The following is a 21,270-nucleotide window of genomic DNA, read 5'->3' on the forward strand; positions in this document are numbered from 1 at the left end:
AAGGTAGGGAGGAGGGATTTCAGCAGGAGAAGATAAAAGGTAGGGAGGAGGGATTTCAGCAGGAGAAGATAAAAGGTAGGGAGGAGGGATCTTGATCTCCAGCGTCTGCAGACCTCACTTTCTCCTAGAGTGCAGGACAGACATGTCTCTGTGAAAATGAGGGATAGAAATGGCAAGATTAGGGAACCATGGATGACAGGTGAAATTGAGAGACTAGCTAAGAGGAAAAAGGATGCTAGGCAATTAAAAACAGATGAAGCTTTGGAAGAATATCGGGAAGGTAGGACTAATCTGAAACAAGGAATTAAGACGGCTAAAAGGAGTCATGAGATATCTTTAGCCAACAGGATTAGGGAAAATCCCAAAGCCTTTTATTCGTATCTAAGGAGCAAGAGGGTAACTAAAGAGACAGTTGGCCCACTCGAGGTCAAAGGAGGAAAGTTATGTGTGGAGTCAGAGAAAATGGGTGAGATTCTTAATGAGTACTTTGGGATTGTATTCACCGAGGAGAGAGACATGATGGATATTGAGGTTAAGGATACATGTTTGATTACCCTAGCTCAAGTTGGCATAAGGAGGGAGGAAGTGTTCGATATTCTAAAAGGCATTAAAGTGGATAAGTCCCCAGGTCCAGATGGGATCTATCCCAGCTTACTGCGGGAAGTGAGAGAGGTAATAGCTGGGGCTATTAACAGATATCTTTGCAGCATCCTTGAGCAAGAGTGAGTTCTTGGACAAGTAAAGAATTGCAAATGTTGACCCCTTATTTAAGAAGGGTAATGGGGATAATCCAGATAGTTATACACTGGTGAGCATGACGCGAGTGGTAGGGAAGCTGCTGGAGAAGATACTGAGAAATAGGATCTATTTACATTTGGAAGAAAATGGGCTTATCAGTGATAGGTCACATGGTTTTGTGCAGGGAAGGTCATGTCTTACCAACTTAATAGAATTCTTTGAGGAAGTGACAAAGTTGATTGATGAGGGAAGGACAATAGATGTCATATACATGGACTTCAGTAAGGTATTTGACAAGTTTCCCCATGATACACTGATGGAAAAAGTGAGTCTCATGGGGTCCAGGGTGTATTAGCTAGATGGATAGAGAATTGGCTGGGTAACAGGAGAGAGTAGTAGTGGAAGGGAGTTTCTCAAAATGGAGAACTGGACCATGGTGTTCCAGAGGGATCCATGCTGGGACCACTGTGGTTTGTGGTATGCATAAGTGATCTGGAGGAAGGTATAGTTGGTCTGATTAGCAAGTTTGCAGATGACACTAAGATTGATGGAGTAGCAGATAGTGAAGGGGACAGTCAGAGAATGCAGCAGAATATAGATAGATTGGAGAGTTGGGCAGAGAAATAGCAGATGGAGTTCAATCCGGGCAAATGCAAGGTGATGCATTTTGGAAGATCCAATTCTAGAGCAAACTATAGGGTAAATGGAAAAGCCCTAGGGAAAATTGATGTACAGAGAGATCTGGGCATACAGGTCCATTACACCCTGAGGGTGGCAACGCAGGTTGATAGAGCGTGCTTTCCTTCATTGGACGGGATATTGAGAACAAAATTTGGCATATTATGTCACAGTTGATTAGGACTTTGGTTCGGCCACATTTGGAAAAGTGCATACAGTTCTGGTTGCTACTTATACCATGTATTCAAAAAGAATGGGTACCCAATGAACACAGTCTACCGATTTCTCAGCAACAAACCCAAACAAGCAGACAAAACATGTCCAGAAACCCTAGCCACTCTCCCCTATGTCAAAAACATCTCGGAAATGACTGCCAGTCTACTCAGACTCTTGGCATCACGGTAGCCCACAAACCCAGCAACACACTAAAACAGCAGCTAATGAACTTGAAAGACCCCACACAGACAACAAGCAAAACTAATGTCATTTACTAAATACAGTGCAAGAACTGTAACAAACACCACATTGGATAAACAGGCAGAAAACTACCCACCAAGATACATGAACACAACTAGCCACAAAACGACATGACCTCTCTCACTAGTCTCCTTACATACAGATAAGGAAGGACACCACTCCAACTGGGACAACACATCCATCCTAGGACAAGCTAAACAGAGACATGCACGAGAATTCCTAGAAGCTTGGCATTCTAACCCGAACTCTATCAACAAACACATTGACTTAGACCCCATCTACTATCCCCTGAGAAAAAGAACCGGAAATGACGTCATCACAGGAAATGACATCATCAACCCAAAGAACCCCAAACAAATAAATAGAAAGTAGGAATTATCAACAGTGTTTCGCCTGGAGGCCCACTGAAGATGTTACCTAGTAGGGTGATGAAACGTTTGGAAATGAACCTTTCAGCTCAGTGAGCAAACCTACATCCAGAACCTCAACCAGAGCTACAAATCTTCTCAAAACTTGCTACCAGAAAGATGTTCACCAGGATGAAGGGCACTAGCTATGAAGAGAGGTTGAGTAGTTTAAGATTATTTCCATTTGAAAGTCAGAGGTTGAGGGGGGTCCTGATTGACTTCTACAAAGTCATGAGAGATTTGGACAGGGTAGATAGCAGAAAGCTTTTTTCCCCAGAGTGGGCGACTCAGTTACTAGGAGTCACAAGTTTGAGATGAGAGAGGAAAGGTTTAAGGGAAATATGCGTGGAAAGTTCTTTATGTAAAGGGTGTGGGTGTCTGGAGTGCGTTTCCAGCGGAGGTGGTAGAGGTAGACATGATAGTGTAATTTAAGATGTACCTAGACAGATACATGAACGGGCAGAGGGATACAGATCTGTGGATAATAGACAGCAGGTTTATATAGAGGATTTCGATTTAAGCAGACTTGGAGGGCCGAAGGGCCTATTCCTGTGCTGTAATTTTCTTTGTTCCTAATGCCATGTTTTATCTGCAATAAGCCTTTGCAAGCCCTGTTTGCAAAAAAAAAAATTCATCACTTGCTAGATATTAATAACATCCACTTCTTCACCATTTTTCAAGAGGTAGCCTATTTTACACGTTAGCTACTGTATATGATAAAACTCAGCACCTTCCCTGAAACAAAATTGGAAAATTGTAACTCTAAGTCACTGTTTAATATTTTATATGGACAGAGATATTCGATGAAACATAATAATATACAAATCTTTTTGGTAGTTCTGAACAGAAAACAGAATGGTAAAGCTGCATTGTGATATTATTAAATGTATTAAAATTTCACCATACTAAAATGCATTAAAACTGCAATATGATGATATGCATTAACATTTGTATACAATCATATACACTGATTTAAAGCAGTTTTAGGAAGCTGGTAATACAAATAATCTAAAATGGCAATTCAGATAATTGCTGTGCACTGTAGTCATTAAATTTTAAATCTCAGTAAAATTATACACTTGAAGGTACCAACCACATTGTGCACTACACTGCTACTCTCATAGTATCCTCTTTAGCAAAAATCAATAACATTCAGTTTTGGCACTATATTAAGTGCTCCTCCTATTAGCTGAACCATGTAATAACATTATCTATTAGTTCTATTAAAAACAGAAGTGTATTAACCTTTTAGAACATTATCGAAGGGATTGCAATTGGCTTTATTGCCCTTTTGCTAACATACATAAAATCAGCTAAGTCTCCTATTCCTTTTTGCCATCCATCACTCCATTCTGGAAAGTATATGTATTTAAGCTTTGGTGACTAGATACTGCTTGACAGTACTTTATAATGTTATATTGTCCATCAACTGTCATTACCTGGTTTGAACACATGTTACTTTGTGAGGTATTTCAGGATTTCTTCCTCCTTCAGAATGATACTTTGTGGAATTGGGGTCAAAGAAACTTGCTGAAGGAGAGGAGAGGTTGGGTGGGTAAAAATGTGACTATTCTGTGGAAGACTAAATTTTGGGTGTTGAAGGAAAATGAATAATGCAGTGTGTGAACTCATGCAGAGATTCTGATCTGAAAATCATTTTTTTCATCAATGAACTGTCAACAAAAAAGCTTTACATACTTTTCTTGACTAACTTTTGCTTATAGTCTTTGCCTGTAACTTATTTATTGTTGTGAAAAACTCAAATGTTTATGTATTGCAAGTCAAATGTAGAGTTCAACATCACCTACTGAGTCCAAAAGACATTTGGATATTCTCCAAATGTTTCAGAAAGAGTTTTCATGAGACATTTCCTCTTCTTAAAACTTTCAGTGGCTATAACATGTTGAAGTGCTAATGTAAACTGAAAATACCTAGATAGTCATCAAGATTTTGCCTCGAATCCACAATATAAACACTGCTTAATTGCTTTCTCCTGTCCATCATATTCTTGATGTCACATGCTGTCTAATCCTGAATTCTGTTGTTGCACTTTCTAAAAAAAAGGCTGATATTTGCAATGCACAGAAACCACATTTACTAACTAACAGAACTAACAGGGCTGATATTCCCACAGTCAAAACCAGTGTCCTGATCTCCAGCAACTGACCTTAAAATGAGTAAAAACCAAATATTTACTTCATGTTAATTAAATTTTGGGTAGTCTTAAAGTGCAGGCACAGCTATAGTTTAGCTTTCGAACAGTGCATTATATTTTGCACAGTATAACATTTATCTCATTTGTCATCATCAGTTTTGTTTTAATTCATTCATCAGATGTGGCCATTGTGAGCATTTATTGCCCATCTCTAATGATGGTGATCTGCATTCTTGGACCTTGGAATGTTGAAATATGCCCAGTGCTGTGAGGAAGGGAATTCCAGCATTTTGATCCATTGGCTGACATGGCATGGCATTTATAATTCCAGTTAGGAGAGTATGTGGCTCAGAGCATAATTTGCAGGTTGTCATACCTCATGTATCTGTGACCTTGTCCTTCTAAGTGAAAGAAATCACGGCTTTGTGAAGTACTGGGAGAAAGTGAGGACTACAGATGCTGGAGATCAGGCCTTATTCCTGATGAAAGGCTTTTGTCTGAAACGTCGATTCTCCTCCTCGGATGCTGCCTGACCTGCTGTGCTTTTCCAGCACCACACTCTAAATTTGTAAAGTAAAGTCTGAGGACCCTGGATGAGTTCCAGTCATAGAGATATACAGCATGGAAACAGACCCTTTAGTCCAACTCATCCATGCCGATCAGATATCCTAAACTAATCTAATCCCTCTAAATCCTTCCTATTCATATACCCATCCTGCCCTGATATTTGTCATACCTTGATAATTTTCCACATTGTTGCTAGATGCCAGTGTTATGGCTGTATTAGAACAGAGTGGTTAGGGGCACGGCTAATTCTGGGGCGCATGTCTTCAGTTCTATTGCTGGAATGTCAGGATTGACAGAAAGAGGGATCTAGGTGTTCTGGTGCATGAATCTCAAAAAGTATGCTGGTACAGCCAGTATTTAAGAACGTTACTGTTTACTCTGAGTGAATACAGAACCGGGGGTATCGTTTAAAAATTGGGCTGTCAGCCTTTTAGGACAGCGATGTGGAGATTTCTTTATCTGAGGGTTGTGCAACTTTGGAACTCTGTGCTTTGGAAGGTGGTGGAGGTGAGACTGATGAATATTTTTTGAGGCAGAGGTAGATTGATTCTGTTGCCTAACAAGAATCGAAGGTTATTGAGGTAGATAGGTGTGCCCTTCAAAAAAAGAGAAAGATCAGCCTTGACCTTATTAAATGGTGAAAGTGAGGACTGTAGATGCTGGAGATTAGAGTCAAGAAAAGCACAGCAGGTCAGGCAGCATCCAAAAAGCAGGAAAATTAATGTTTCGGGCAAAAGCCCTTCATCAGGACCACTCTTTGGACTCTTATTAAATGATGACCAGACTCAGGGGCTGAGTGATCCTTCTCTTTGTTCGCTATGTTGTACTACCAGACTGTCCAACTCGGGTCTTTAACTAAGGATTCTGTAAGAAAATGATTGTTTCTTTGATCATTACAGAAACTGGAGAATGTTACACATTTGGCAGTAATCAACATGGACAATTAGGCACCAACACACGTCACAATAATCGATTGCCGTACTTGGTTTCTAATCTATGCGGAGTAAAGGTTACCATGGTTGCTTGTGGTGATGCTTTCACAGTCGCGATTGGAGCAGGTACGTAGCAGTGGAAATGTTGGAATGATAATTAGTGTTTTGTTAAAACTCTGACCAATGCTAAATTGTAAATCCAATTATGTTGATCAAATTAATATTCAATTATATGTACAATTATATCACCCTCTCAGACTGATCTGTTGTATTGATCTTGGACACTAAATAGCTGCTTTCAAAATTAAAACTAATCTTGATAAATACATTCACTTAAATATTTGGATAATTAGAATAATTGCATGACTCAGTGAAGTTGATAAACTACCTTTCAATTAAACCTCTGTTCCAAATATCGTGATTGCTCTGAACATTCCTTTATTGCGGAAATACAGTACATTTATATAATTAAAGCTTGCCCTACTTTATTTCTTCATCCTCTCCAGTTAAAAGAGGATGCTGGTAATCAAACAGTTTCTGTCCAACTTGGTAGAAATTGCTCCAATACCTGATTCACAAGGCTAATTAATTTTGTGTGCAGGGTAGATGGGTTTTTAAATGTGGTTTCAATGCCATGGAAAGTGGTTATTAATAACGTCTGCCACGAATCATACTGGCTTGTTACTGCTGTCTGGAACATAGAAAGAAGCAAAGAATATTGGAGATGTTTTACGGAACATTTAAAAGTTACAGATAACACTGTAATGGTTCAGTAGGTAAATGTATTGCAGGTTTGGTTATTGGGTGTTGCAGCCCAGAAGGACCCCAAGATCTCTCCTTTTTTTTCCTGAACTAGTTGATCTTAGTTGGAATTCGAGCCAGAGAATAACTGCTGATGTTAACAGCCTTTAACTTAAATTTTCGGTGGGTTCCTGTTGCTGATTGTGACCCTGTAGTTGCTGTATGGAAACCTGTTGATACCATGGTCAGGATTGTTCTCTTTTATAGAAAGATTTTCTGATCACAGAAAAATTTCTGATTTAAGGATTATTTACATTTTTCTTTCTGGCCGCTAATCTGCTTGGAGTAGAGTTTGGGGCAGAGATTAACTTGAGCAGACCTAAAGTCTAATTGTACTTTTTTGTACCGATTGGCTGAAAATCTGCCTGGAGGGGTGCCAAGGGAAGCAGAGGATAGCTGGAATAGATTGTAAAAGACTGTTGCAGCTTGCCTTCTCCCTGATAAATTAGAAAAATTCTTTAATTTTAATAAAGCTACACCTAGATTACCAATCTGAAATTAATAATGAGCTTTTGGCCCCATGAATTAATGGTCCTCCCACTATCCATAATGATGTTGCATTCTGAAGTAACTCTTCAGAGGGCAGCATTCCATCACCCTTTGTTTATAAATGTACAGCTTCTCTTTGAATCAGTCATTCAGGAGCTCAATACCCCCGACATTCATCCTTTTATATAAGCCATGTCTCCCTGTTTGGATCAGTCAGGGAACTCATAATCTATGACGCCCAGCTGGTTGACCTCATTATAATCACTTCATCCCTCCCCCTCTGAAACAACTGACACAAGGTGGTCTGATTCCTTCGAGAGCCTCCTGGGATGTCTTAACACTGGGTCAGGTTTCTCCAACTTGGAATCCAACATGGGGGATGTGTAACACATGAGCTTACCTCCTGCACCTGGAACGTTTCACTTGACTTTCACTCCCTTCTTCTGGATGCAGAAGCTTCAAGGTGGCCACTTCCATCATGTCCATGTCTGATTCAGAGGATTTGACAAATGTTTGATAGAGAGGGTGAATCAACAGGTCCCTGAAGTATTTCGGAAGGTTCTGACTGCTCCCAAACACTCAGTGAACTTGCAGAATTCAAATGGTCCACATGCTTATTCGGGACATTGCACGTACCCGGAGTTTCGAAGTCACTTGTCCTGATTTCATGTAAATCATGTTTCTTAACCCATGCAAGGCCATTTCTGTGATTCTTCCACCAAACTTTGAACCATGCATCAAATTGTCTCTCTCGCTTGACGGAGTTCCTGATCCTGTTTCAAACCCCCCCACCTCCCCCCACAAGCACACACACAATGGTGACAGGGTGGATGCCAGATTGTGTATGCACTTTTCATGGTAATTTACCAGACCCAGAAATAACCTAAATTCTTTGACAGACAGGGGAGCCAGGGCACATTTGATCGCCTTCAGTATACCTTCCAATGGGTGCAATATGGATTTGTTGATCCTGTAGCCCCCATAAGTCAGTTGGGGAGGCCTGGAGCTCACATTTCCCTTCTTAGTTTTCCCTGTTATCAGAATGTCACCGAGGTAAATGGTGACTTGAGGTAGGCTGATGATATGCTGAATGATATGCTGACTTGTGTATTGGTACAAGCCCTTATAGATATTAATTGTAGTATACTTCACAGAATCCTGGTCTAAATGCAATTGTAAATAGGCATGATTCATGTCAAGCTTTGCAAAGGACAACCTCTGCCTGCTTTGCATACAAATCCTCTATCTGCAGCATTGGCTATTTATCCAGCTGTGATAAATGATTTACTGTTTGTTTAAAATTCCCACAAACGCAGACTGACCCAGCAGGCTTCAAAATTGGTACAACTGGTGTCCTCTTCCATGTTTTCAACTGGTTTGATGATTCCTTCGCTTTCCAGTCTTCTGAGTTCTGCTTCTATTTTTGCCAGTAAGGCATGGGCATTGAAGGATTGTGGAATTGCTTCCTGGTTAACATGCAAAGTCGCTTAGGCTCCTCTGATAGTCCCAAGACTTATTGATATGTGTTGTTATTTCTGGTTTGTTACCCGTGCTCCATGCAAGCGAGGCGAGGAACAGGGAGAGAGAGGAGTTGAACACATGGCTACAGGGAAGGTGCAGGAGGGAAGGTTTTGGATTCCTGGATAATTGGGGTTCTTTCTGGGATCGGTGGGACTTCTACAAACAGGATGGTCTTCACCTGGACCAGAGGGGTACCAATATCCTGGGGGGAAAGTTTGATAATGATCTTCGGGTGGTTTTAAACCAATTCAGCAGAGGGATGGGAACCTAAAGAGTATAGAGGAGGTTGAGAGGAGGGAGGTCCGAAATAAGGCTACAGGGTCGCAAGCGGGCACTGGCAAGCAGAAAGTTGGTTTGAAGTGTGTCTATTTCAATGCCAGGAGCATCCGGGAATAAGATGGGTGAACTTGCAGCATGTGTCGGTGCCTGGGATTTCGATGTTGTGGCCATTTCAGAGACATGGGTAAAGCAGGGACAGGAACAGTTGTTGCAGGTTCCAGGATTTAGATGTTTCAATCAGAACAGTGAAGATGGTAAAAGAGGTGGGAGTGTGGTCTTGTTAGTCAAGGAAAATAGTACGACTGCAGAAAGGACGTTTGAGGACTCGTCAACTGAGGTAGTACGGGCTGAGATTAGAAACCGGAAAGGAGAGATCACCCTGTTGGGAGTTTTCTATAAGCCTCCGAATAGTTCCAGAGATGTAGAGGAAAGGATAGGAAAGATGATCCTTGATAGGAATGCTATTGTTCAAGTACTTTAGATGGGTCAGTTTTTGTCCAGTGTGTTCAGGAGGGTTTTCTGACACAGTATGTAGACAGGCCAACAAGGGGTGAGGCCACATTAGATTTAGTACTGGGTAGTGAACCCGGCCAGGTGTTAGATTTGGAGGTTGGTGAGCACTTTGGTGATAGTGACCACAATTCGGCTATGTTTACTTTTGGGATGGAAAGGGATTGGTATACACCGGAGGGCAAGAGCTACAGCTGGGGGAAAGGCAATTGCAATGCAATTAGACAAGATTTAGGATGAATAGGATGAGGAAGGAAACTGCAGGGAATGGGCACAATAGAAATGTGGAGTTTAGGACAGAGATGTGAAGGCTTAGTTAGGGCGATAGAGAGTTACAAGGTAGCCAGGAAAGACCTAAAGAGAGAGCTAAGATGAACGAGATGGGGACATAAGAAGTTATTGGCAGATAGGATCAGGGAAAATCCTAAAGCTTTCTATAGGTATATAAGGGATAAAAGAATAACTGAGGTAAGGTTAGGGCCAATCAAGGACTGTAGTGGGAACTTGTGCGTGAAGTCCGAGGAGATAGGGAAAGTACTAAATGAATATTTTTTGTCAGTATTCACACTGGAAAAAGACAATGTTGATGAGGAGAATACTGAGAAACAGGCAACTAGACTGGATGGGATTGAGGTTCAGAAGGAGGAGGTGTTAGAAATTCTGGAAATTGTGAAAATAGAAATATCCCCTGGGCCGGATGGGATTTATCCTCAGATTCTCTGGGAAGCCAGGGAGAAGATTGCTGAGCCTTTGGCTTTGATCTTTGTGTTGTCATTGTCTACAGGAATAGTACCAGAAGACTGGAGGACAGCAAATGTTGTTCCCTTGTTCAAGAAGGGGAGTAGAGGCAACCCTGGTAATTACAGACCAGTGAGTCTTACTTTGGTTGTGGGTAAAGTGTTGGAAAAGTTATAAGAGATATGATTTATAATCATCTCGATAGGAATAAGTTGATTTGGGTAATCAACATATCGTAAAGGGTAGATCTTGCCTCCCAAATTTTATTGAGTTCTTTGAGAAGGTGACGAAACAGGTGGATGAGGGTAAAGCTGTTGATGTGGTCTGTATGGATTTCAGTAAGGCATTTGATAAGGTTCCCCACGGTAGGCTACTGCATAAAACTTGGAGGTATGTGATTGAGAGCAATTTAGTGGTTTGGATCAGATATTGGCTAGCTAAAAGAAGACATTGGGTAGTGGTTGATGGGAAATATTGGGGTTCACCTATCAGTGGTTTACCCCAAGGATCTGTTTTGGGTCCACTGCTGTTCGTCATTTTTAGAAACTACCTGGATGAGGACGTAGAAGGACGGGTTATAAATTTGCAGATGACACTAAAGTCGGTACAGTTGTGGACAGTGCCGAGGATGTTGTAGGTTACAGAGGGACATAGATCAGCTGCAGAGCTGGACTGAGAGGTAGCAAATAAAGTTTAATGCAGAAAAGTGTGAAGTGATTCACTTTGAAAGGAGTAACAGGAATGCAGAGTACTGGGTGAATGGGAAGATTCTTGGTAGTGTTAATGAGCAGAGAGATCTCGGTGTCCATGTACATGGATCCCTCAAAGTTGCCACCTAGGTTGATACGGCTGTGAAGAAGGCATATGGTGTGTAAGCTTTTATTAGTAGAGGGATTGAGTATCAGAACCATGGGGTCATGCTGCAGCTGTACAAAACTGCTCCTGTTGCTGGCCATGCGTTCCACATCCCTACTACTCTCCGAGTAAAGAAATTACCTCTGACGTCTGCCCTATATCTATAGTGCAGAGTTTTTCCTCTGGTGCGGCTGCACTTGGAGTATTGTGTGAAGTTCTGGTCACCGCATTATTGGAAGGATGTGGAAGCTTTGGAAAGGCCTCCGAGGAGATTTACTAGGATGTTCCCTAGTATGGAGCGAAAGCCTTACGAGGAAAGGTTGAGGGACTTGAGGTTGTTTTCGTTAGAGACATGAAGGTTGAGAGGTGACTTAATTGAGACATATAAGATAATCAGAGGGTTAGATTGGGTGGAGAGCCTTTTTCCTCGGATGGTGATGGATAGCACGAGGAGGCATTGCTTCAAATTGAGGGATGATAGATATAGGGCAGATGTCAGAGGTAATTTCTTTACTCGGAGAGTAGTAGGGGTGTGGAACGCATGGCCAGCAACAGGAGTAGTCTCGTCAACTTTACAGGCATTTAAATGATCATTGCCTCGGCCTATGGATGAGAATGGAATAGTGTGGAATAGACAGACTTCAGTTTGGTTTCACAGGTCGGTGTAACATTGAGGGCTGAACAGCGTGTACTGTGCTGTAATGTTCTATGTTCTATATTTGACTTCCAGGTATTTAATTAGGACTTCACTCAGGCAGCCAGTTTCTAATTGAAAAATGTTGAGCCAATCCAGGTGAATTTCTTGCAACCAATTTTGCCCCATTGAGCTCGGGCCTGAGCCTCCTACTACAATCTCTGGTAGCCAAACCAGTCCTGGTATGGGTTCTCAGCCAAGCTAAAATCTTGTGTAAATTTAAGGGCTGGAATCCAAAGTGAACATTACCAAAAAATGGCTCTGCAATTATTGATATGATGGCACTGAATTTGATTCCATTTGAACCAGATTGCGATCTCACCAGAATATATCTTGATTGGTTCTGCTTTGGGATTTTGCTAAGCAATTTAATTGTTCCAAATCAGATGCGGGTGCAAATTCCTGGACACCCTACTGGCCTACAACTTAAGTTATTCCATTCAAGTCTAGTCGAGCTCTGTTGGTATTGCGAATCCGCATATCAACAACAATTATGGTGTCTTACCGCGAGGGATACTGAAGAAAATTGTACTGTTTGGCCGAGACTTTGCTTTGCTTTGTTTTGGGGTTTTGCTGTGGGCTGACCTTGAGTTACTCCTATCAGACTATTTCCTGAGTGAGGCTATGCAGTTGCTTGCACCCAAACTCAGGCGGACTGGCGAGGATGTCCATTTCCATTAGAATACCTTGCAATTCATGTGCTCTGCTTGCTGCATCTTCCAGTAATAAAGCCAGTTGGAGTGCTTGTTTGAAGTCCAGTTGAGCTTCTGCCAGTAAGCATTTTTTGCACAGTCACATCAATAATCCCTTAACTAGATGGGGAGGGAGGGTGGGGGTGTGGTCTCTAAGCATCTAGTTAAGGTTTAAAACAAATTCACAGGCTTCTGCCAGCTATAACCTAGTCGAAAACCCGGTTCTCAAATTGCCGAGTAAAAGCAATATCCTGTCACAAGGAGGTTTGGAGTTTCCTTGATTGTTCAATCAATTCTTGAAAGACTTTCATTCAGGTTGCCTCAGGAAGAGTTGGGCTACTAATAACAGAAAATGCTGCAGCTCCACAGGCAGTCAGGAGAATTGCCTTGTTGTTTTTCATTTGCTGCAATGCCATTTGACCGGAAGAAATAATGCATTCTTTTCACATATTGAGCCTCGTCTTCAATGGCAGGGTCAAATGAGTCAAGCTTCCCAAACAGAGGTATGATGTCAGAAAATGCTTGCCCCCAACTTCAAAGTGACTGCTATGAATGGGTATCTTCAGGATCAAGCTTTACTCTCATTGCCACTGAAATAACTCTTCAGAGGCCAGCATTCCATCACCAATCAGCCTTTATTTACAAATACAGAATCTTCCACAATAGCACTGCCTGTCCTTGAGTCAGGCATTCAGAGGCTCAGAACAGAGGAACCTCGATTATCCGAATATCAATTATCTGAATTTCGGATTATCCAAAGGGGATCTCAACGTCCCGATAGAAACATTACGTCAAAGAGCTGTAACAACCCTGATCGCATCTTTTGTTTACAGGTACAATGATTTAAAATGAACTCGGCTTACTGAAATGCTGCCGAGAACAGCCCTGGACAGTCCAGGCACCATCTCCAAAGGACTGACTCCCCCGGCGTTTGGTATGCTTTCAGAGTATTGAGTACAGGAGTTGGGAGATCATGTTGTGGCTGTACAGGACACTGGTTAGGCTACTGTTGGAATACTGTGTGCACTTCTGGTCTTCTTCCTATCGGAAAGATGTTGTGAAACTTGAAAGGATTCAGAAAAGATTTGCAAGGATGTTGCCAGGGTTGGAGGATTTGAGCTATAGGGAGAGGCTGGGGCTGTTTTCCCTGGAGCGTTGGAGGCTGAGGGCTGACCTTATAGAGGAGAAAGTGAGGTCTGCAGATGCTGGAGATCAGAGCTGGAAATGTGTTGCTGGAAAAGCGCAGCAGGTCAGGCAGCATCCAGGGAACAGGAGAATCGACGTTTCGGGCATAAGCCCTTCTTTCTGAAGAAGGGCTTATGCCCGAAAAGTCGATTCTCCTGTTCCCTGGATGCTGCCTGACCTGCTGCGCTTTTCCAGCAACACATTTCCAGGCTGACCTTATAGAGGTTTACAAAATTATGAGGGGCATGGATAGTCTTTTCCCTGGGGTGGTGGAATCCAGAACTAGAGGGCATAGGTTTAGGGTGAGAGGGAAAGATATAAAAGAGACCTAAGGGGAAACTTTTTCACGCAGAGGGTGGTACGTGTATGGAATTAGCAGCCAGAGGAAGTGGTGGAGGCTAGAACAATTGCAATATTTAAAAAGCATTTGGATGGGTATATGAATAGGAAGGGTTTGGAGGGATATGGGCTGGGTGCTGGCAGGTGGGACTAGATTGGGTTGGGATATCTGGTTGGCATGGACGGGATGGAAAATGTCTGTTTCCATGCTGTACATCTCTATGACTCTATATATTCCTAATATCTATCATTTTATGTCAGCCAGGTTTTCCTGATTGGATTATGATTCGGAGATGCCGGTGTTGGACTGGGGTGTACAAAGTTAAAAATCACACAACACCAGGTTATTGTCCAACAGGTTTAATTGGAAGCACACTAGCTTTCGGAGCGACGCTCCTTCATCTGACAATCACCTGATGAAGGAGCGTCGCTCCGAAAGCTAGTGTGCTTCCAATTAAATCTGTTGGACTATAACCTAGTGTTGTGTGTTTTTTAACTCTGATTGGATTAAATTAACAGCCCCAATCAGGGAACCCATATTCTGAGGTCCAACTGGCTGATTTTCATTACAATTACTACAGATTCTAGTTTGAAATCCGTTGTTATGACATAATTGATATGTTGGTTGAGGTTTTCTTATCATTTTTGTGATGTTGCAATCTGGGCTGTGGTGAATAAGATCGATAAATAGTTCTTTCCTGGTTACTGCTCATGGGAAATCCCAGAAACAAAGGAGAGGAGTGGAGCGTGCATGTTTGAAAAAAACAATTCTGTCTCAAATCCAGGAAGCCAATATAAATTGCTAATATTATCCAACAACAATCAATGCTGTTCTTTCGTGAGTGAAAACCCTTCAGGGGGCAGGGAGGAGTGATGATTATAAGAGAAATGAAAAATCTAGACCTTCGTGTCCCGGATCAGAATTGAAGTCCTGACATTTGGATGTAATGGGTTGCTGCAAAGTCAAATACAAGTTACTGACTTTCAAAGAGAATAGCTAAGCAGAATAAATTGAAGTGGAGAAAAGACCTCAAGATATTTACATTCTGCAAAGTTTGCAATGTTCCTATGTCAATATACCTTTCTAATGTGATCCAACAGCAATCAATGCTACTCGTGGTGAGTGAAAACATTTAGATTTGGACTTGTTTTTGGAAGTAATGACCAAAATGAATCAGTGCCAGGAAGAATCTACTTGAAGCTGAGTATGAAATAGAAGCTGATTGAAGCTTGGAACAAGTTGTCTTTCCCTGTCAATTCTATTTTTTGAGGATTTTCTTTTAAAAAAATTATGATACCGAAACATGTCATTTTGTCAAATGCACTATAGTTGCATTTATCCTTAATTTGAGCAGTTATCTTACTAACACATATTCCCTCTTTAATCTCTTGTCATTTAATCCCCTTTCCTCCAACTGCCTACCTGGTGAATTGTTAAATGTACCTCTGCAGTCACTTAATATACATTGTATAGTGTATCTCACAGCCTCTCAGTTCTTGTATTAAAAAGAAATTCCTCTTGCTCTCTGTTCTAAATTTCTTGTATTTATTCTTATCTTTTTATCCTTGCTTGGGTAGTTTCTATCGACTCTTCCTTATGCTTTCATAATTTTAGTCATCTCTATCAAATCACCCTAGACTCTTAATTAATTCAGTAATAGTAGCATCACCCTTTCAAGATATCAATTATATTATTTAATAGTATCCTCGTGAATCTATGCTCTATTCCTTTAATATCTTTTTAGTAATATGAAGCTGTAAGTACTCCTTATAGTACTCTAGCTGTGGTCTTACTGTGATTTAATATGGATTTATCATTGTCTAATTCTTGTTCTGTAATTCTCTTGTCATAAAATCCAGTATTCCTTCACCTTTTTAATGGCCAATCGAGCTGAGATGTTTTCAGCACCCATGATTTTATACTTCCAAATCTTGTGACTCTTCTGCATCAATCAGTTTTTCCATCCCTTCCTGCCCCATTCAAAGTACAATTATTATTTGTTCTTCACATAGCATGTACCACCTTAAGTTTATTAACATTGCATTCTATTTGTGTTTTATAATATTCTTATAATATTCACTTGCTTCCTTTTGTTGTCAATTATTACAAAGTCTTCTGTTAACACTTGGCCTCCAAATTTCCATCTAGCCTTGTATCCAAATAATTGACTTGTAGACGTTTTAATCAATCTGGCCCTGACCAATGGTGAGATGTCACTATCTGCTTCTAGCTATTCCAAGAAACTGCCTTTACTCCTACATCTTCTTTCCTTCATTTTGCTGTTTGCTACCTGCTTGCTGATTCCATACTCCTTAGTGTTCCATTAAAATAAAAATGTGGTGACATTTGTCACAGACAGAATTTATGTGTTCCCTTTGCAGCACTGATCTGTATGTTTTATATGCAAGAGAATATATGACAAAGAGTTGGGATAAAGGGGTTATTTTCTTGATAGTGACATGTAACTAGTAGAGTGCCACAGGGATCAGTGTTGTGCTAATTAATATACATTTGCAATGTATATTAATTACTTGGATGACAGAAGTGAATGCACTACTGTTAAATTTGCAGATGACACAAAAATAAATGGGAACACAGGTAATAAGGATGATACCAGGAGTCTACAGAAGGATTTAGATAGGTTATGCAGATAGACTAAAACTTGTAAGTGGAATATAATGTCAGAAAATGTGAGGTTATGCACTTTGGCAGGAAGAATAGAAGAGCTGAATATTATTTAAATGGGGAAAAGTTGCAGAACTCTGTAGCACAGAGGAATTTTGGAAGGTCCTAATGAATGAATCACAGAAAGCTAGCATCCACGTTTAGCAGATCATAGGGAAAGCAAATTGAATGCTGCCCTTTATTTCAAAGGGAATGATATATAAAATTGGGAGGTCTTGCTAAAACTATACAAGGCACTGGTCAGACCAAAGCTGAAATACTATGAGCAGTTTTTCTCCCCTTATCTGAGGAAAGATACACTGGCATTGGAGACAGTCCTTAGAAGGTTCAGTAGGTTGATCTGTGGTATGGATGGATTTTCTTATGAGGATAGGTAGCTCCTTTCACATCATATCATTGAATCCCGACCTGTGAAAGTAGGCCATTCAGCCCACTGAGTCCATACCAACCCTCCAAAGGGCATGCCGACTAGATCCACTCTATCCCTGTAACCCTGCATTGCCCATGGCTAATCCACCTAGCCTGCACATCCCTGAACACTATGAGCAATTTAGCACAGCCAATCCATCTAACCTACCCAACTTTGGACTGTGGGAGGAAACCAAGGAAACCCAGAGGAAACCCAGACAGAGATGGGGAGGATGTGCAAACTCCATACAGACAGTCACCCAAGGCTAGAATTGAACGTGGGTCCCTGGCACTGTGGAAAGCAGTACTAGCCATCGTGCCACCCCTTGAGTAGGTTCAACTTGTATTTAATTGAGTTTAGGACAATGAGTGGAGATATTATCAAAATATATACGATTCTTAGAGGGCTTAACATGATAGATGCAGGGAAGTTGTTCTCCCTTTTGGGGAGTGTAGGACCAATGGGCTTAATCTCTGAGTAAGAAGTGGCCTATTTAAGACAGATGAAGAGGATTTTTTTTCTATGAGAGTAGTAAATCTGTAGAACTCTTTATCACAGAGGGCTGTTGAGGGTGGTCATTGAATATATTCAAGGTTAAGATAGAAAGATTTTTAATCAGTAAGGGAATCAAGGGTTACGAGGAAGAGATAGGAAAATGAATTTGAGGATTATCAAATCAATCATGATCATTCAATGGAGGAGGGAATTTTGTGATGTCTTCCTAACCACTGAATTGTTGATTTGGTGGCTTTCTGGTGAACACTTCCTGTTGCTGAAAGGTTCACAATATTCTTATTTGGAAATTCTGATATGGATAAAATTATTTATAGCTTTAAATTTGATTTATGTTTCTACAATGCATGGATTAAAAAGGAAAATACTTTTGTACATGAATTCTGAGAGAGGTAGCGGGCATCTGGAAAGTAATTTATTGTATTGTAAAGTATTTAAATAAGGCTTTAAAACATAAATCTTGAAGAAAATAATTCAGTGCTTTAAGGAAAAAAAAATTGTAGAAAGACAATAAACGAACTGTTGCTGAGCAACAAGGTATCCTATATGCCAGACATACAGAGGCAGAAACCAGTTCTTTTAGGAAGACTAAACCATCCAAAAGCATGTGTTTTTTTTCTTTCAGATAGAAGCATGTTGCACAGGGAAGTCTGTAAGAGCAGCAGTATGGTTTAACAGTCTCCAGAGCAATAAGGGCAAGAGAGAAACAGTTGTGGATTCTTTAATGTCAGAAAGTGAGAGCTCCAGAGATCGAAGACTGTTGAAGAGAAATAAGGAATCTAATAGGTGAGGTGTGTTGGCAGTTTAAGGGTATCATGAAGAGGCATTAAATAAAGAAAATGGCATTGAGTGAATATGGACATTTGTCAGAATGAAACTAAGTCCAGCAGTACCCACTGAATAGGAAGCTACAAAATGGAAGCAGGGTGACCCTTCCTGAACGTTGAGTATCTATAAAGTTCTTGTGGGGGCTGAAAGGGTTGAATATTTCTGATACTTGTAATAAGACCATCTCAAATAGTTCGCATTGAGGTAAAATATAATATTTTCTTTCTTTTTATATACAATGGGCGGCACGGTGGCTCAGTGGTTAGCCCTGCTGCCTCACAGCACCAGGGTCCCAGGTTCAATCCCAGCCTCTGTGTCGAGTTTGCACATTCTTCCCATGTCTGCATGGGTTTCCTCTGGGTACTCCGGTTTCCACCACAGTCCAAAGATGTGTAGATCAGGTGAATTGGCTATGCTAAATAGCCCATAGTGTTAGGTGCATTAGTCAGAGGGAAATGGGACTGGGTGAGTTACTTTTCAGAGAGTCGATGTGGACTTGTTGGGCCGAAGGGCCTGTTTCCACACTGTAGGGAATCTAATCTAATTTAATCTAATCAATAAATTTTGTTCTTTTGTTAAAAGTAGACCAGCAGCCTCTTTTGGATATATTCAGTGATTTACCACAATAGTAATCAAATTGCATAAGTCATATTTGTGACCTTTAAAGCCAGATTTCACTCTTGAATCTGACCTGTCCAATATTATCACCATCTGTGATTATAACACTGCAAACATCTTCCAGGTGATTTTGAAAGCAAACCATGGCTTCCATGTTGTGTAGCCTTCTACACACAGCCCTTTTCCAAATAAAGAGTGGTATGTATATTGATTCCAACATTCCATGTTGTCCTGAAACATCTTGAGAATTTGAAACAGTCAATGGCTTTGTTTTCGAATGATTCGTTCCATTTGATATGCTTTCGGATTGGTTTCAGGAAAAGGAATTAATTTGCGCCAGTCTGCAATGTACCTCTTGTTCTATCTGAGACTGAGAAAGGGTTTCAATTCACAAAAGACATCAGGTGACTCTTGTATTTCAGCCTTTTGTGTACAGTTCCACAGGCATTCACTACATAATTGCGTCTTGCTCAGGTGATCATACTTTTGTGATCATAAAGAGTGCAAATCAACAAGCATGGTGATCTTTAGGTATCATGGTCGATCTTGAATTTGTCCAAGTCTGATATCCACATAATTGCAATTTTTAGCCGAAGTCAGTGGTTGAAAATAAGCTAGAATTTCATGCTAAAACTATCTCAATAGTGTTATAAAGTGGAAGTTGACACCCTCTGAGAAGTAAAACTGAATCAGCCAAAGGGGACCACCTCACCATATAATCTGTTAAAATGAATGTGTAAAGGGATGTAATCCATTTTTTTTCAGCAGCTTCTAGTGGTTAAATAAAATAAATCCCTAATGCTCGCTTTACAATCCATAAGTAACAATTTATTTATCTAACACTAACAGTGAACAAATTAGCTAAACTATTAACTGACTGAACAATTCCCTTCGAGCTACTAACTATTCCCTAATAATGCAAGATTCTAATGGTATGTGGTTCCAATAAACACAAATTCCGCTTGTGTGACAAAACAATAGAATTTAGTCTTTCGAAATTACAGCCAGGTTATGTGTCTTTCAGAACTCTGTGTCTTCTCTGCTGAGCCTTCTGTCAGGAACGTTTTCACAGTAGGTTCTTCTGTCATGAATTTAGATAGTGTGCTGCGGTACCGTGGTAAATAGATAGTGCTTTCTCAAAGACCTGAGAACTGTTATCTCTTAGCAGATGGTAGTGAGCTCTGTCAATTTTTCAACTACCTCCTTTTATACCCTTGATGACCTATCAATATTTTTGCATCGGATTGGTCCTAGGTTATCAAACCATCAGATTTAAATTTAACAGGTTTTTGCTATTTAAGTGTCTGGTTTAAATTGATTAGCTAAGTTCAAAGTTTGTCTTGGTAAAAACTGCTGCTTGGTCTGCTAACTGCATGGCCTTTTGACACAAATGTTTAAATTTGAGTGCTGTCTTTGTACCTGCAAAAACCCCCGAACTGCTCCAAAACATCCCATTTAAATTTGTAAGTGCAGGGGAGGGAACACCATCTTTTAATGGGATCATGCAATGCTTTCCGAATTTTACAAACGCCAGTTTCGCAACAATAGGCCTGGGTCACTGAAGTCAATTGTTTTAATCAAGTGGTTCTACAGTTACGATTAACTAAAGATCAAACTTGAGATCTTCCAGGTCTATGTGGCATTGTATCACGGTAGATTATACTGTTAGTCTTCCAACGTTTAATACAGATCGGTTAATAAGATTCACATATTTGATCTTGAACACCAATAAGAATGCTTGCATTTTAGTTTAATATTTGCAGCCCAATTTAGTGTGACAAGGTGCTAAAAACATTTTTTTACCTCAACAGAAGGAGAAATTTATACCTGGGGAAAAGGTGCCAGAGGAAGACTGGGAAGGAAAGAAGAAGACACTGGAATACCTAAACAAGTACACCTGGATGAAAGTAATCCCTATTTTGTTACCTCCGTTGCATGTTGTCATGGAAACACGTTGCTGGCAGTAAAACGTAAGGCATCTCCCTTGTATAATTTTTAATTGTTTTAAATATTCGCTGTACAGTTCTCAATTAAGTGTGTTGTCTTTAAACATTTTATTAGTGATTGACAAGTAAGGTTAATACATAATCATATATTTTCAGAGCAGCACAATTAATTTGAAAGTAAAGTAAAACAAATATTTGGTGACATGCTATTTT

The 21,270-nt window shown here is 40.4% G+C and overlaps 1 protein-coding gene across 5 annotated transcripts in view; it reads left to right on the forward strand.

Annotated features, from left to right (window-relative positions):
* The window catches only part of nek8 (NIMA-related kinase 8), a 119,776-nt gene that overhangs the window by 50,226 nt on the left and 48,280 nt on the right, over positions 1 to 21,270 (forward strand). For all 5 annotated transcript variants that reach the window (XR_006315785.1, XR_006315786.1, XR_006315787.1 and 2 more), the window contains 2 exons: positions 5,922 to 6,080; positions 20,923 to 21,081. Coding sequence is in view for 1 of the 5 variants with exons in the window: in XM_043718394.1 (XP_043574329.1) it covers positions 5,922 to 6,080; positions 20,923 to 21,081 (318 nt within the window). In the remaining 4 variants the exon portion in view is untranslated. The remainder of the gene's footprint in view (positions 1 to 5,921; positions 6,081 to 20,922; positions 21,082 to 21,270) is intronic.

Source organism: Chiloscyllium plagiosum, chromosome 28, assembly GCF_004010195.1.
Source record: "Chiloscyllium plagiosum isolate BGI_BamShark_2017 chromosome 28, ASM401019v2, whole genome shotgun sequence".
Classification (NCBI taxonomy): Eukaryota; Metazoa; Chordata; class Chondrichthyes; order Orectolobiformes; family Hemiscylliidae; genus Chiloscyllium; species Chiloscyllium plagiosum.